Source organism: Squalius cephalus (assembly GCF_949319135.1).
Source record: "Squalius cephalus genome assembly, chromosome: 23".
Taxonomy (NCBI): domain Eukaryota; kingdom Metazoa; phylum Chordata; class Actinopteri; order Cypriniformes; family Leuciscidae; genus Squalius; species Squalius cephalus.
This window is the reverse complement of record NC_137144.1, coordinates 13,900,568-13,917,560: the sequence shown is the minus strand read 5'-3', so window position 1 is coordinate 13,917,560 and position 16,993 is coordinate 13,900,568. Positions and strand designations below refer to the sequence as shown.

Below are 16,993 nucleotides of genomic sequence, written 5' to 3'. Positions count from 1 at the left end.
GGCCGCTCAACTCGAGGTCTGTGGAGATGGCATCATCTCTCATTGCAAATAAACTGACTGGAGATAATGGCTTTATGTCTAGCTCTGAGGAACTTCTACCCAGATCTCAGAGGCTATCATGTTCTTGTCTGTACAGACGACACATCTGTAGTCTCGTACATAAATCATCAGGCGGGTCTGAGATTGAAACCTCTTTGCAAACTGGCACATCAGACCTCCTGTGGGCTCAGGGCAAGCTGCTCTTGCTTAGAGCAGTCTATATCCCTGGGTTCCTGAATCAGGGAGCAGACATCCTGTCGAGGCAGGGGCTGAGGCTCAGGGCTGGTCTTCCCCACACACATTTATACATTTTTACAGCCTGGGCCTGGACTACACCGGGGTCTCAAATGCTCTTGTCCTAAGTTGTGCCCAGAGAGCTTCACACTAAGACAGACATTTGTCAGTATAGCGCAATTGGGTATTTCGTTCCCCATAGCATCAATGTTCAGACACAGCATGGAGTTCCCTCAAAAGGAACGTCTCAGGTTACAACTGTAACCATGGTTCCCTGAGAAGGGAAAGAGACACTGCGTCACCTTGCCATTCTTCCTGCATGCCCATGAGCAGCTTTCTTTAGCCAGTCAGAAGCTAGTCTCGCGTAGCCGAAGGTCTGGACTCTATCGCAGCTTTCATTGGACAAGGACCGCCCAAGAGGACATTTGAGTGACGTGTAATGCAACCAATCACAGTTAATTTTGTCCCGCATCATGTAAAATGTAAAGTCGATGTCCCTACAATAACAAACGGTGTGCATCTATATATTATTAATTCAAGAACATTGTGCAAGTTTATTGCAACAATGGAGCTACGAACTTTACATTCTTTTGAAAATCCAACATTTAGTTGATCCTGCTAAGCGCTCATTGTCACAGTTTTAAACACGATGGTGTTCTTCTTCCAGGAGGGGGTTTGGCGTCACGCCATTCGTTTCCAGGCAGACCATTAAATATATTGTCACAGAGACAGTGACACAAACGTCTCCCGGACATTCTGTAGAACTCAACCTACCAGATGATGACTTCGAAAATCCAGTTATGTGTGCCATATGCATCAGACGTTCAGTCAACGGTCCGTGGGTGTGACATCTGAGGCTGAGACTAGTCAGGGTTTCCTTTATAGCTTCCGTGGTATGCCATCATGTGTCATGAGTGGCATTGCGCCAATCAGGATTTGAATAGTTGAGGCATCCCCATAGTGTCAACATCAGACGCAGTATCTCATTCCCTTCTCAAGGAACCATGGTTACATTTAAGTAATTTAAGGTGGCATAAAGCAGTTGTAAAGTGTAAAGGCATAAAGTTGGTGAGTTCTTCACTTTTTAATTACTCTCCCCATTAACACCAATATTTGTTCAAACTGATTTGTGGATGCAGAACCCACATAAAAACCATGGGAGGGATTCATTGCGTGAATGGCCAGTCATGCCACGATGGAGGCACTGACAATTCTCACAAGACTTTCCCCCATTCATTCTCAATTACCCCCCACCAAACCCACAGCATGCTTTAGAAAGTATGTTACAACTCAAAGGGCTTGAAGGAACAAGGAACAATAGATTTAAGGTTTAAAATTAAGACCAAACATATTTGGATTGGTTGTTCATACGTTAAGTAACCCTAACCCTAAATATTTTTAGGGCCCTTAAATGGGGTAACTTTACAATTAAATGTAACATTAGGTATCTACAACTAATAACCAATAAAATATTAAAAATAAGACATCTGAGCAAAATTATCATCCAATACTTAAGCATCATTCCAAAAAAAAGAAAAAAAGGTACAGATCAGGTCTCTTACCTTCTAGCAGGTCTCGTGCCAGACCCGGTTCTGCCCCTGTGGACCGAACAAAGTCTGACAGGACCGCATCCATGTCCAGAGTCATGGGATCATGTGGCTGTGCTGCCTGCCCTGCAGCTTCACACTCTCATCTACACAGAAATAACATACAAAAATCATATACATCAATGTAAAACATCATATTAAAGACAAAACATCAACAAAACAACATGGGCCGAGCACAAAATGAAGTATTGCCAGTACATCAAGCTAGTATTTGCACCGTTGATCACATTCAGATTAATCAGAGATGAATAGGGCCTGAGGAATGAGTGATACGACTATGAAGAGTGTCTAAAAACTGATCTCACAACAGCTGATGGAGAGACACCTGGGTATGATTAACCCACTGTACTGCTAGGAATACTAACAAACTCCCAGACTCCCAAAGACAATGTGGGACGCAGCTGTTGGGCATAATGTGGCTTAATTAGACAAAAGGAAGAGTGAGATATATTGTGCTTTACTAAGGTCACAGTGTTGCTAAAGAATGTTACTTTAATATCAATAATGATAATGATATAGTTTAAAATATCCTTCTAAATGTAAAATAATAGCAGAGTCCAAACTATAACGATAACGACACAGAGGAACGATATCTTTGGAATCACTTTCAAAATTATTTTTTTCCAGCTGAAAACTGATAAAAACATTGACAGCCAATCAGAATCCACCCGACTTTAAAGTGCTCGAGCATTTAAAGCGACAGACAGCAAAACTGCAGCACGTGCTTATAATAAACAGATTAATATCATGCATCGGTGAGGACACAAATAGTTCTTATAGACATGGATAGTTATCTATAGTCATTCTTGGAGTGAACAGGCCTTAAGACATAATGGGCCAGATTTACTAAAAGCTTGCGCCAGCGCAAACCCTCTTTTGGCATTAAAAAACTACTGTAAGGATTTACTAAAGACACACAGTGTAAAATAAGTGCTGAAAAGGCGTGGACAGTTCTTTTTTGCGGCTGACCTTATTGCATATGCATTTGTAAGAGTTTCCCTTTAAGACGCAAAATTTATAGGAGGAGAATATTTAAATGAATCATGCATGGTGATTTACTAAGGTTTGCGCTTTTCAATTTACTGGTATTTGCGCCATTATTTACCGCCCCCAAAAAAGCATGTCTTAAACCAGACGCTAATTTGCACTGCTTTGGTAGATTGCGTTGGTCATTATGGAAATGATCCGGCTGCGTCTGTGATCTTTAATTTGTCGTTAGTCGCAGAACTTTCCACTCCCATCGGCGCTTTTATGGAATAGCGCTCTTACACTAATTTGCCCTGTTTAGTAAATCTGGCCCTAAGTTGTGGTGAGTCAATAACCAGTTGTGTGTGTGTTTTGGTGTGTTTGCAGTGTCACATGGCCATGTGAGTGAGTCATACCACTGGACAGACTGGTGTGATGTTTCAACACTGTGATGACATTATGCCGTGTGGAATTTTTATGCTGGGCTACATTGGCTGTGACATTCTGCTCAAGGCCATTTTTGTCAGTGGCTTATGAAATGCGCCATTGTTTGATGCTGGTGAGATCAGTCCAAACCAACTATGCTGGCGGGAGGGGGCAACACCTACAGGTTAGCTGCAATAACAGAGGACTGTTTATCCGCGCGCGTGTGCCGTGTGTAAGATGACCGGACCGATGGCCAGCAGCTTCCGCACCATGCATGACACAAAAATTAGAGGAATGTGGAGCTGCCCATAGTGGAGAAAAGGCTTAACTTCCCACTAGTTAAATTATTAGCAGCAGTGCTGTATTTAGCATGCTAATAGCTAGCTATCACAGAATAGCTAGGTCCCACAGAAACACTTCCAGTCTAATTTGTACCTAATTTTTGCACACTGGCATGAAGCATGTTTTCAGCCACTAATCTAAACTGAACAGCCGAGAGCGAATTTCCAAACGATTCAAATCCACTGCACTTTGAGTGAGACTACAATACCTGTAATAACATTCTGCTACAGCCATTAGAGAAGCCTGACTAACCCTGCAGAATTAAACGCAAGATTAGATCATTCACCCTCTAAGAGACAGAGCACATTAACAATACCGGCGGCTGGTTTCTTTTTGTGCTTTTTGATAGGTCACATCTGTGCTGCCAGATCTTGTCAGGTTCCAACAGATGGCAGAATGACATAATCGCAGAAAGCCTGATGACCTTTACTCAACTTGTGTGGTTAATACATGTGTGAAAATAAAAAATACATTTCAAATATACAAATATATAACATAATATAAATATAACATATATACATAAAAATATATATTAACTCAATATTCAGTTGTAAAAAAATTTGCTTTTGAAATATGATTGTATTTTTTATGGATTTAAAATAAAATACAATTTTAATAAAATATTTTGTGTTTAAACACCAAAAACATATATGTCTCCATCATGTCAAGATAAGGAAACTTTTCTCTTGTCATATGCCTTGCATTATTCATCAGAAAGCCCAGCACTTTAGCAGCAGTTTAGCTGACCCACTTACATCCTGCTCTTTGCTTTGTGAGGTACGTGTGAGGCTGCGTTGGGCCTAACCGTAAGCAAAACCAGTTCAGTACAGCACTCAAACCATTAGCTCAAAATATCCAGCGGTTCCATATTTAAACCACTGGAATGTATTTGGGTATAACCGTTTATAAAACACCTCACATGAATTTCAATTACGGAACCACTGCCCACCGAATGACCCGTTCCGTAAGGCAAATACCATCACAATGATCTTCATCCCATAAAACTCAAACATGAATATGTCAAAAGCCACAGCCCAAAAAAACTGTGTCTTTGTCCTTGCTAGCATGTGTTTACGATCTGGATTGAGTGTGATTTATGTGAGTTTATCCTATCAAGTGGCCACAGCCAATTTATTTAAAAAATAATAATAAATTCAAACCGTTTCAAAGCGCATTTTAAAAATGGTTTGTGCCCATCTGGGTTCTGATAACAGAAATAGCCCTCTAGATCTTCAGTGAACATGCTAACTTTCATTTCTGAGATCTCTACAGCATGAAATGACAGTTGCTGTAAGAATCAGCCAAATAAAAAAAATGAACAGTGTTGGCATCGACATCCACCATTATAATATAATATAATATAATATAATATAATATAATATAATATAATATAATATAATATAATATAATTGTATTGAAGCATAATTTATTAAAATAAAAAACGTTTTCTTTGTATATTTTGACCAATGAATTCCATTTGAAACAATGAGTTCCAGTTGTATATGATTAACAAACATTTATTTAAAATAATTATTAGTAAAAATTACAAAACGTTTTTGTACAAGATTGTACAAAGAGCAGTTTCTAGCAGTTGAAATATTAGAGTTCGTCATACTATAACTAAGGGTGTCACGATTTCGATTATAAATCGAAATCGATCGAAATTAATGCTCAATCTCGATTATCGAATCAAAAAATGGAATCGTCGATGCTGTCACGCCCCCGTGTCACGTCAGCTCGGCTTGCCAAGCGAAAAAAAAACAAAAACAAAAAAACACGTGTTGAAGTGCTGCGAGTCAGAGCTGCAACTCTCACGAAATTCAAACAATAAATACCGTTTTGGCGCTTGTAAATGTTACGTGACAGATCCCTAGCGCACGTGAACCGATCATCTCTATTAGCTAGTAGAGATGATCGGTTCACGCTAATAGTAAAAAAAAAAAACACGAACACTGTTGAAAGATACAGTACAACTTCCGAAATGTATATTCCTCAAATATAATATCGATCAATCAGTGTTTTTCATCAGCGTGAAGAGGTCAATATCATAGCTGGAGAACAATTATGTCACATTTACCTCAGGAAAGCCATTTAATGACCATAACATAGAGTATAGCACATAGTTGGCAAGAAAAAGAATAGCTATAGAGAGTATTTTGCTATGTGTTCTATATTACATATTATATATATTTTTACTTATATCATTAAATAAAGTTGTTATTATAATAAAAAAATGCATTATATTTAATTATTTTTAACCTTAAATAATAGCCTACTACCAGCTGATAGGGCTCTCTGTATGTTTACAGCATTAGGTGAGTTGTTTTTTTGTTTTTTTTAGACAAATTAATGCCTATCTTGTGTAGCCTACATAATATTTATCCAAATGAGTCAATATTAAATCAAATCACAATAATTGAATTGAATTGAAATAATAAAAAAGCGTAGCATACCAGAAATTGTACCATGTAACATTGTAACATGTCACTAAATCTAATAAAATTCAGTTTTGAATGTTAGTGTTAGTGTTAGTGACAATCACAATACACTTATTGTGATGCAATTTTTTTTTTACAATCAAACAAATCGAGTTTTTAACATTTACACAACTAAAGACTTGTTTTTTACAGGTAAATCAACACATACAGTGCAGAAAAATGTCAATGAAATTATGCAATGACCGGTATTAAAATCCTATGTAAATTCGCTGAGCTTTTCTCGAGCTTCCACGGAAACAGATTCCGCGTGGGCCTCGTGATGTTCCTCTGAAACCATCTAAATAAAAGACGAGCACATGAATAAAGGCGTTCTTACGTTCTGTGTTCTCAATGGGAGTTGAGCAGCCATCTCACCACCATGGTTATGTCTGAGGTCACACACTCCTCTTGTCTAGTCCATGGCTGGCAGGTGAGGAAGACTCGGGCTCAAACGCAGGCCTAGAAAAAGAGAGCGAGAGAGAAAACGATTAGCGCACAAAATCTCACATAAACTCTTGTGCCCTATAAACCACAGTAATGTTGTCTGACTTTAGGCACATTATGCAAGTGTGACCCAATATCCCACTGACCCTCTTAAAAAACCCTGCAATTTTATATTGCTGTTTTTGTTCAAACACAGCAGTGGTCATGGCTAATGAAAAGTAACATTTTTACAGTCACTAACATCACTAAACAGAGAGTGAACGCTGTTGAATGTTCAAATTGTGTCAAAAACTTTGCCTTCATTTATTTAAAAGCATAGTTTTTTTGTTTACCCCCTGTTTCAGTGTTGGAATATGTATATATATATTATTTAATAAATATTATACATGTTCAAATATGTGTTCCAAAGTTTGGTGCTCAAGTGTTGAAAGTGATACTGTGGGGAAAATGTTCATAACGTTCAGGGAGGAAAGCATGTATAAAATGAGATCCATGTTTGATAGATGGACCATTTGATTAGATCAGAATTGAAGTAGTAGAGATGAGGAATGTGAGAACCAAGTGAGTATTCACTGATCACAGTGATGTAATGCTTTACATGAACTAGTCCTCGTGTCCCATGAGAGAGGAACATCATTCTCCTTCATGACATTTGACAAAGCCTGTCAACCATCTAATAACAGACATGAATCACAGAGAATTTATTAAGGTATTTCTGAGATGACGGAGCAAGTGTAGTGAGAGAATGTGTGTGTGTGTGTGTGTGTGTGTGTGTGTGTGTGTGTGTGTGTGTGTGTGTGTGTGTGTGTGTGTGTGTGTGTGTGTGTGTGTTAGATAAATTTGCTCACATTAACGTTTTTGAACAAACCACAGGACCAGTTCTAGGATTTCAATATACCGAAAATTGAGTAGTGGTTGCTTATAAGACTATTTCTTGTGAGAGGACACAAATCTTGGACTTAATATCAATGAAACGTGTTTATTTAAAATATAACATAATATAATCAATTTAAATTTACACCACCGTCATTTACAGTCATTTACATTATGTTTGTCAGTAAAAATCTTCAAAATCAAGACTTGCATTGAAAAGAGTAAAGAATATCTTTACTTACGTTTTATTTGATTTGATTTGATCATTTTGAGATAAACTCATTTTTTAATTAGGTTACGTAGGTTGGTTAATAATTGTGCAAATTATTAGCCAGTGTCATATAAAATAAGAAATAAAACCGTAGAAAAGAGATGCCATAATAATTTATGATCGTTTTTCAGTAGTAACTGTAGCAACTAACGTAATTTTGTGGAAACTATGGCATTTTTTTATAAGCGATGTGTGTGTGTTTGTGTGTACTATCAGCGATGAGGTCATTCTACAGGCACAGAAACATTATGCATACACAATACATATTTGATGCCTCAGCAGGCCCAAAAGTCTCAGACGGCAGCAGTTTCTACAGCAAGAGTCCTTTGAGCTGCTGTAACCTCGACAAGCAAGAATCACAAGACATAATTCACAGCTATGCATGCTGTACATTTCCCTCTCCTCCCTGTCATTTCATCCAGCGCACCGAAGAACGGCTCACAGCTCTGACAAGACATTTATAGAATGGCTGAGTCTGGTTTTACAGCATTAGACTGGGGAAGAGATGGACATCTACATTAGACAAAGGGTCAAAGGTCAGGGGAGGAAAAGAGGTTGAGAGAAGAAGAGAGGAAAGACGACTAATAGGAAATTCTACCCCATTTAAGGCCCTCTATATATGAATGTACGGTTACACTTTATTTTAAGGTGTCATTGTTACAGTGTAATTATATAATTAAGTATTAAGTCATATTAAGAAAGTACATGTACTTACTATAGGGTTAGTAACAGTCAGGGTTAGGATTTGGTTGAGGGTTAATTGCATGTAAATATGCATAATTTACTGTTATTACTACGGTAAGTACATGTAACATATGTAACAAGGACACTGTAAAATAAAGTGTTACCGAATCTACTCCTAAAAACTGACAAAACTATTTTTAGTCAACATTTGAAGTGGATCAAAACCTTTCATCAAAGTTATACATGAATTTTTAACCAATACCCTTTCTTGTTTAAGGACAACTTTGATTAACTTTTTTGATCCACTTCAAATGTTGACTACTGTATATACAACTTATAAAAATAAAGATATCTAACACTGGAGAACATGAATTCTTCACAGGTTTATCCATTCATTGACACCAAATTTAATAAGCCAAACTTGTAGCTACTGCTGAATTTTAGTAAGAAATGAGGAATAAAGTACAGATATACCACCTCTAATGGACATCCACGGTTTCCGAAGAAAGCTTTTAAAAGTATATAAATGGAGGTAATTAGAAAAACCGAAAAAAAACCATCAAACAAATATAACTTCCACCCACACGTGCATTCACAGAAAACATGAACCAGTTTGTTGACACATCATCATGCCGCATCGACCTGGGAGCACAAGGACCTGAAGGAAGCCTTCTAGTATTTATGAGTCCACGTTAACAAGCTAGAAAACAATCACAGTAAAAGTGTGAGCGCGAGAAAGACCCTCGCTCTCACCTCCATCTCCGATATAAAACACTTTCCACACGGGGCTCACCTCTGCCACAGTTCACCGTCGACAGAGAAGCCGTTGTCACCATCAACAACATTTCTCATTCATCACATTTCCTTGTTCTCCCGCTGATCATCAATGTTTCCACGGCTAAATTTAACACAGTAACCTTCAGAATTGCGCTCAGAGGCTGCGAGGTTTATTTTCAGAGTGTCAGACGTCTGGCAGCGGTGGAAAAATGTGCCATCGCACCCAACTGATATGCAAAGCAAGTGTGAGAATTATGGGAAGCAATTACTCACAATTTCTACATAATATGTACATTGAGTAGGTGTGTGCATGTGTGTGCGAGCGCAATTTTTTAAGGTGAACTTAAATGTATATAGACATATATTAAATATATTTTTGTACAAATGCAACATAATATACAGTATTGCAATGGTATACTGTAGCAATGTTATGTACAAACGTAATATAATTATAGTTAAAAATTAAATTAAATAAAAGCATAAAAACTCAATACAATATGTATCCTAATCATTATAAAATATAATGTTATATGTTCATAAATTATTATTTTGTGTTAATTAATATTTAATTATCATATTATTGTATTATTATTTATAAATGGAATATTTCTTATTAATATTAAATTATTATTAAGCACTATGAAATTAAATTTGACTAGATAATAATATAATATAATCTAAGTTCAAATCTCAAACTTAATGTCAATGAATCATCTGTTTATTAATAATATAATATAATATTTAATATATATATATATTGTTACATAGATTATAATCCATATAATAATATAATTATGTATAACGTAATGTAAAATGTAACATACTATAACTTAATATGTACAAATATATGTAATGATATAGTATAATGTAATTTAATATATTATATAACAAAATAACATAATCACAGAAATGAACATGATATTATATTATATTATTAGTTCATATATTTATTTGTGGGTTCTGTTCAGTTCATGTTGAATTTTATTTTTAATTTTCTGTCCTGTTTCCTTTAGTTCCTCTTTCCCTGTTCTGTTTAGGTTCCTTGGTTACTATTATTCCCTGGTTTGTTTCTATATCCACCCATTAGTTTCATCTGTATCTGGTTTAGTTGCCTTTGTTCAGCACTGTTTTTTTTATACCCCTGTGTTTCAGTAGCCTGACTACGTCAGACTTCGTACTTCCGCTCAATTTCATTTTGCTTCTGTACTCAGTCTGCGATAGCGTGATAGCTTTCCGTTTTCCTCCGGCCTGAAAACAGCCGGCCAATCAACGAACAGAGGGCGGGCTGAGAGCCGTGACGACATAGACACTGATTGTACCGTGGATGCGTAGATTTACTTCACATAATCTGCAAAAGTCGTTCACAGCCATGTTCACTCCGGTATTTCGCTCGATGGTTTTGTTTTCGCATCATACATGTGTTTACAGTGGAAGTTAGATGCGGCTGAGCATGCGCATAACACACGCCATAACCAAACGTTATGTGATTGGCTTACGGGTAACCAATGATTTTAAACGCTTTTCCAGACTGTCTACGAAGCAAAGCGAAGTAGCAGAGTTTGGTATTACCAGGCTAGTGTTTCAGTTGTTCTTTGTCAGTTCTCATTTTGTACTTGATGTGGTTTGTGATTTCTACTAATTACCTCCAGCGATCTACTGTGTCTTGAGTTTAACCACTGTTGTTGTGCGTGTGTGGCTAACACCCTAACAATATATGCCCAACATATTTTATTTTGTCTAGAGACATGGAACCGACACTCCTGTCATGTCTGTAAAACTTGATGAATGCACATACTCAAATGAATCCATCGCTGATCTATGAAGCTTTGGTAAAGACATGTTAAAGAGCTCTGCTGACACTCCTGGACATAATGAGCAACATCGATCACACCTGCCAATAGAGACACAGCATTCACACAACATCTGTGTGTGTTGCATTATTCAAGCGTTCCTTACTACCGCTTCCACAGGTGCTCTTCAGGTACATACGCATTACACACACACACACACACACACACACACGCCTGGCTGCGTTCCCTGACTCTGAGCCTTCAACATGCAGCCGATTACCTCATAGACCTGCAAAGCCAAAGAGACACAGCTGCAGGTCTAGCAACCCCAAAGAATTCTGGGATGCAAGCCCAGCGATGAAAATAAGACTCAGGACATGTCATGCAGTGCTCATTCATCCATGTGTGCTTTAACAAGGCCAGACTCAGAGTTTACAAAAGTGTGTGCTGCCTTCTCTATGACTCGCACACTGACTGCATACAAGGAGCCATTCAAACCTTCTCATGACTCGCTTTCTAATTCAGTCAAAGTTGTTTTTCATATTAATCGAGTCATTAAATTGCAGATTAAGCTCTATTGACAGCATTTGTGGGGTAACGTTGATTGTAGGAATTCATTTTGATTCATCCATCTTTTTTTGTTTTTAGAGGTCTCGATAGAATCATAATCAATTTATTATTATTATTTTCCTTTTTCAATTCAAAGCAACAAATCTTCATTCTGTTCTCGTAGCATCTGTCATTTCCTACTACACTGTGGCAATTATGTTTTTGGGATATGTACTATGGAAATGCTATAATTTGAATAACTTGGAGTAACGTAAAAATGATAGGTGGAATATGGTAATCATTTAGTAACAAAGTAACATGGTATTACCATCTGCATCATCAATACTACTATATACACTCACCTAAAGGATTATTAGGAACACCATACTAATACTGTGTTTGACCCCCTTTCGCCTTCAGAAGTGCCTTAATTCTACGTGGCATTGATTCAACAAGGTGCTGAAAGCATTCTTTAGAAATGTTGGCCCATATTGATAGGATAGCATCTTGCAGTTGATGGAGATTTGTGGGATGCACATCCAGGGCACGAAGCTCCTGTTCCACCACATCCCAAAGATGCTCTATTGGGTTGAGATCTGTTTAGTACAGTGAACTCATTGTCATGTTCAAGAAACCAATTTGAAATGATTCGAGCTTTGTGACATGGTGCATTATCCTGATGGAAGTAGCCATCAGAGGATGGGTACATGGTGGTCATAAAGGGATGGACATGGTCAGAAACAATGCTCAGGTAGGCCGTGGCATTTAAACGATGCCCAATTGGCACTAAGGGGCCTAAAGTGTGCCAAGAAAACATCCCCCACACCATTACACCACCACCACCAGCCTGCACAGTGGTAACAAGGCATGATGGATCCATGTTCTCATTCTGTTTACGCCAAATTCTGACTCTACCATCTGAATGTCTCAACAGAAATCGAGACTCATCAGACCAGGCAACATTTTTCCAGTCTTCAACTGTCCAATTTTGGTGAGCTCGTGCAAATTGTAGCCTCTTTTTCCTATTTGTAGTGGAGATGAGTGGTACCCGGTGGGGTCTTCTGCTGTTGTAGCCCATCCGCCTCAAGGTTGTGCGTGATGTGGCTTCACAAATGCTTTGCTGCATACCTCGGTTGTAACGAGTGGTTATTTCAGTCAAAGTTGCTCTTCTATCAGCTTGAATCAGTCGGCCCATTCTCCTCTGACCTCTAGCATCAACAAGGCATTTTCACCCACAGGACTGCCGCATACTGGATGTTTTTCCCTTTTCACACCATTCTTTGTAAACCCTAGAAATGGTTGTGCGTGAAAATCCCAGTAACTGAGCAGATTGTGAAATACTCAGACCGGCCCGTCTGGCACCAACAACCATGCCACGCTCAAAATTGCTTAAATCACCTTTCTTTCCCATTCTGACATTCAGTTTGGAGTTCAGGAGATTGTCTTGACCAGGACCACACCCCTAAATGCATTGAAGCAACTGCCATGTGATTGGTTGATTAGATAATTGCATTAATGAGAAATTGAACAGGTGTTCCTAATAATCCTTTAGGTGAGTGTATATAAGCAGAAATAATAATTATGTAATAATTTTCACACATTTTTAATATGATGTCAACAACAGCCTGTCATACATACAGTAGATACAATAATAATAATCATCATCTTTTAAAATAATAATTAATTTTCATTGTATTAAAAAACAGACATAAAATAAAATTAAAAAATTTGTTTTAAAACATTATAACATTATACATTACTTTAATATAATATAATAATATTTGTAAAAAAATATATAGATAATAATCTATATAATAATATAATGATGTATAATGTAATGTAAAATTGAACATACTATAAATTAATATGTATTTACATACGTATTATGTAATGATATAATAAAATGAAATTTAAAATAAGTATATAATATAATATTTCAAATCTCAAACTTAATGTCATCTGTTTATTAATAATATAATATACTATTTTAAATTGTTATATAGATAATAATATAACCACAACTCTAATGTATCATGTGAGAAAACAACTTGTTCCCCGATGTTCCCATGTGCCTTGTACACTACTGAACACACATTAAACACAAACATTTTCCTCATAAATCACTTGTGCAGTTACAGCATAAGACGATTATGAAGATAGAACAAATAGATGAGTGTAATTATGGCTCCAGCACTGGCTCATTTGGCTCAGTCTCTGATACAGTGTGTTTTTGCATAATGTTGGGGGTCTGTTGTAGGTCTACTGCATGTCGTGCAGAAGCTTCTCACGACCAGAAGAACTTGCTTCTGTGCTGAAGCTTGTGTCACCACAAGACAAAGCATCAGGCGAGAGTAGAGAGAAGAGAAAAATAGACCACAGTAAAACCACACAGTAGCCTGTTTACTGTTTGACAATACTGAGAAACTAGTCCAAAGATCAAATGAGTGATAATTTAATGCTCAATACTCGAGTGAAAACTAGAAACAAACATTAAGTGAATCAAATATCATATCGACTTTCGTGGTGAACACTTTAGGTCAGTATGTAACCACCTAAAAAACATTCAAAACATCCCAACAATAGCAAAATAAGTTTCTACATAACCACACTGTAAAAATGATTGTTGGTTTAACTTAAAAAACTAAGTTACCTGGTTGCATTAAAGATTTTAGTTCGTTGAAATAAAAAATTTGAGTTAATACAATGCGAGACACTGATTTATTCAACAGAAACACAAAATATGTTATCTACACCACGTTAATTATCTAAGTTGATTTGACAAAAGAAAAAAGTTGTGATAACAAATCATGTAGTTATTTTTTTTTACAATGCAGTGGTTAAAGCGACAACCAACTCTCATTTTCTACAGAAAATGTAAGAATCTAGTTCTGTTACAATTAAACTGTTGTTAATTGCTAGTCGTTAATTGAGGCTAAATTCCAATTCTCAGCTTGAATCCCTGTAGACATGCTTATAGGCTGTGAGGTTCTGGCTGCACGTTGCTTGTGGCAGTGTAGCGTTTGTTTGCGCTGCTGACAAGTGAGAATTTCACTGAGACTAAGGTGCTCGCACTGCACTATTTCCGTCAAACATCACCTCTTAACATTAACACTGATTTCCCATCTGGTGCCTACTTATAAATATTCATACAGCAAAAGGTGTGGCCTAATAATCAATGTGTCGGAGGACAGCAGTTAACGAACAATACTATGTCTGTGGATGATGACCGATGATGAAAGTATGGACTCATAACATACCAAAACATCCTCACGGAGACACGTAAAAAAGGACATGGCCTGATTTGTATCCAGAAGCATTTCTCCAGAGGATGAGGATGTGAGTCAGCAAAAACACACAGGATAACTATGCTAACTATGCAAAACAGATGGTCTTTTATTAAACTATCTAATAACCAATAATCAGTCCTAAATATAAAAATTATAAATCCAAATTGCCATAATATAGAGTGGATAGTATGCAATCTGTTGCTCAGATTGTTAGCATGCTAACGTTCAGAAGCCTGTTGTCATCGCTAGCTGTTACTGTAGGTTACAGATCCCAGCTGACGGCTAATTTCAAGCACCTAATTTATCCATGTTCATTGCTGCTGTGAGACAAATCAGAATACACTAAAGTGTACAGGGATTTAAAAGAAGAACCAGCACCCTCCTGTGAAACGGCGCCTCCTTTATATTTAGCAACAAGCCGGAGAAGATTCGGTCTCTCAGACCTAGTTAGAGAGAAACACTCCTCTGTTCAAGTGAAGGCATGCTAACAAGGACTCGAGGAAACAAAAAGGGAAAAAGGCAAGTCACAATGTGAGATTTTACCAAAACACTTCGCAATAACATTCAAAATCGCAACTACTTGAACAAACAAGGTTCTTTGTCTATATCTGGTAATTTATTCAAAAATATGTAAAAAAAAAAAAAAAAATGCAATTCATACATACAGTGACTTGAATACCTCTATGATGAGCAAATTTAATTTCTGTATTAATATACATTTTGACATTTTCGGGAACGTGAAATAAAAAGTATCAGGGTAATACAAAAAAAAAAAAAAAAAAAAAAAATGCTGTTGAATATCATACAGAAGTGTCCCAGTAAACATGTATAATATTACAAAAAAGTTTCAGTAACACTTTAGTTTAGGGTCCAAATCTTACTATTAACTAGTTGCTTATTAGCATGCATATTACCAGTATATTGGCTGTTTATTAGAACTAATAAAGCACATATTAATGCCTTATTCTTCAAGACCATATTCTACAGTACATCCCTTTAGCCTACCCAATACCTAAACTTAACAACTACCATACTAATTATTAATATGCAGTAATCAGAAGTTTATTGAGGCAAAAGTCGTAATAGTTAGTTAATAGTGAGAATTGGAACCTAATCTAAAGTGTAACCAAAGTTTCTATTTCCGATTGATGTTGTTTATAAAATATTAAGCACCAGAACTATATTCAACACTGTTATAAGAAATGTTTCTTGAGCACCAAATCAGCATATGAGAATGATTTCTGAAGGATCATGTGACACTGAAGACTGGAGTAATGATGCTAAAAATTCAGCTTTGCCATCACAGAAATAAATTACTTTTTAAAATATATTAAAGTAGAATACAGTTATTTTAAATTGTAATAATATATCATAATATTACTGTATTTTGATTAAATAAATTCAGCCTGGGTGAGCATAAAATCCACTGAAACCCAGGCTCATAAATCATCTGCTGTGTTCCTCACTATTATCAACATGTTTGAGGTTGAGCTCAACACTAAAGTACAAGTCTAATTTTCAATGTAAATCTGATTTGCAAACAAAGCAGGTCTAAAACACAAGTACTTGATATGTTGTTAAACCTCTAAGTCTCTTGTCTCAGACGTGAATGGTTTGTCTCTATGGGCCGCACGGCCTCATGGGTTCGCCTCACCCACGTAACCTGCACCTGCACAAGGGAGGTATGGGGTTTTGTGTTTTGCTGACTAAAATCGGCCAACAACCCAGCTGCTCGAGGCATCTCGATGAGTCAACAAGCCCAAAACAAACACTACCGTAAATTCTCAGTATTCTCCACTATATTACAGATGTTGTTGTTTTTTTGTTCATAGAAACTGTAAGCTGTTTCTTCACTTCCTACATGTTCAGAATCAATACATAACATTCAAATTGTATGATTTATTCACATACAAACATTCATCATCTCATCAGTTAAGGTAAATGGAAGCTCAGGCATGCTTGCTTGAAGTGCAAGAACCAATGAGGTTCATTCTTGTGTTACGCAGCACGTTTGAGCTTCAGCAAGAACCAATGAGGTTCATTCTCATGTTACGCAGCACGTTTGAGCTTCTGCGAGAACCAATGAGGTTCATTCTCGTGTTACGCAGCTCGTTTGAGCTTCAGCAAGAACCAATGAGGTTCATTCTTGTGTTACGCAGCACGTTTGAGCTTCAGCAAGAACCAATGAGGTTCATTCTCATGTTACGCAGCACGTTTGAGCTTCAGC

At 37.0% G+C, this 16,993-nt stretch overlaps 1 protein-coding gene across 2 annotated transcripts in view; it reads right to left on the bottom strand.

The window, feature by feature from the left end:
* Window positions 1-16,993, bottom strand: part of otud7a (OTU deubiquitinase 7A) — a 77,397-nt gene that overhangs the window by 37,675 nt on the left and 22,729 nt on the right. Inside the window, exons 1-3 of one of the 2 annotated variants that reach the window (XM_079859476.1) lie at window positions 9,157-9,248; window positions 6,429-6,550; window positions 1,836-1,966 (exon numbers count right to left, since the gene is read on the bottom strand). In XM_079859476.1, the coding sequence (XP_079715602.1) occupies window positions 1,836-1,920 (85 nt within the window). In that variant the 5' untranslated portion in view covers window positions 1,921-1,966; window positions 6,429-6,550; window positions 9,157-9,248. Of the gene's footprint in view, window positions 1-1,835; window positions 1,967-6,428; window positions 6,551-9,156; window positions 9,249-16,993 lie in introns of those variants that run through there. The other variant, XM_079859475.1, reaches the window with a different exon arrangement.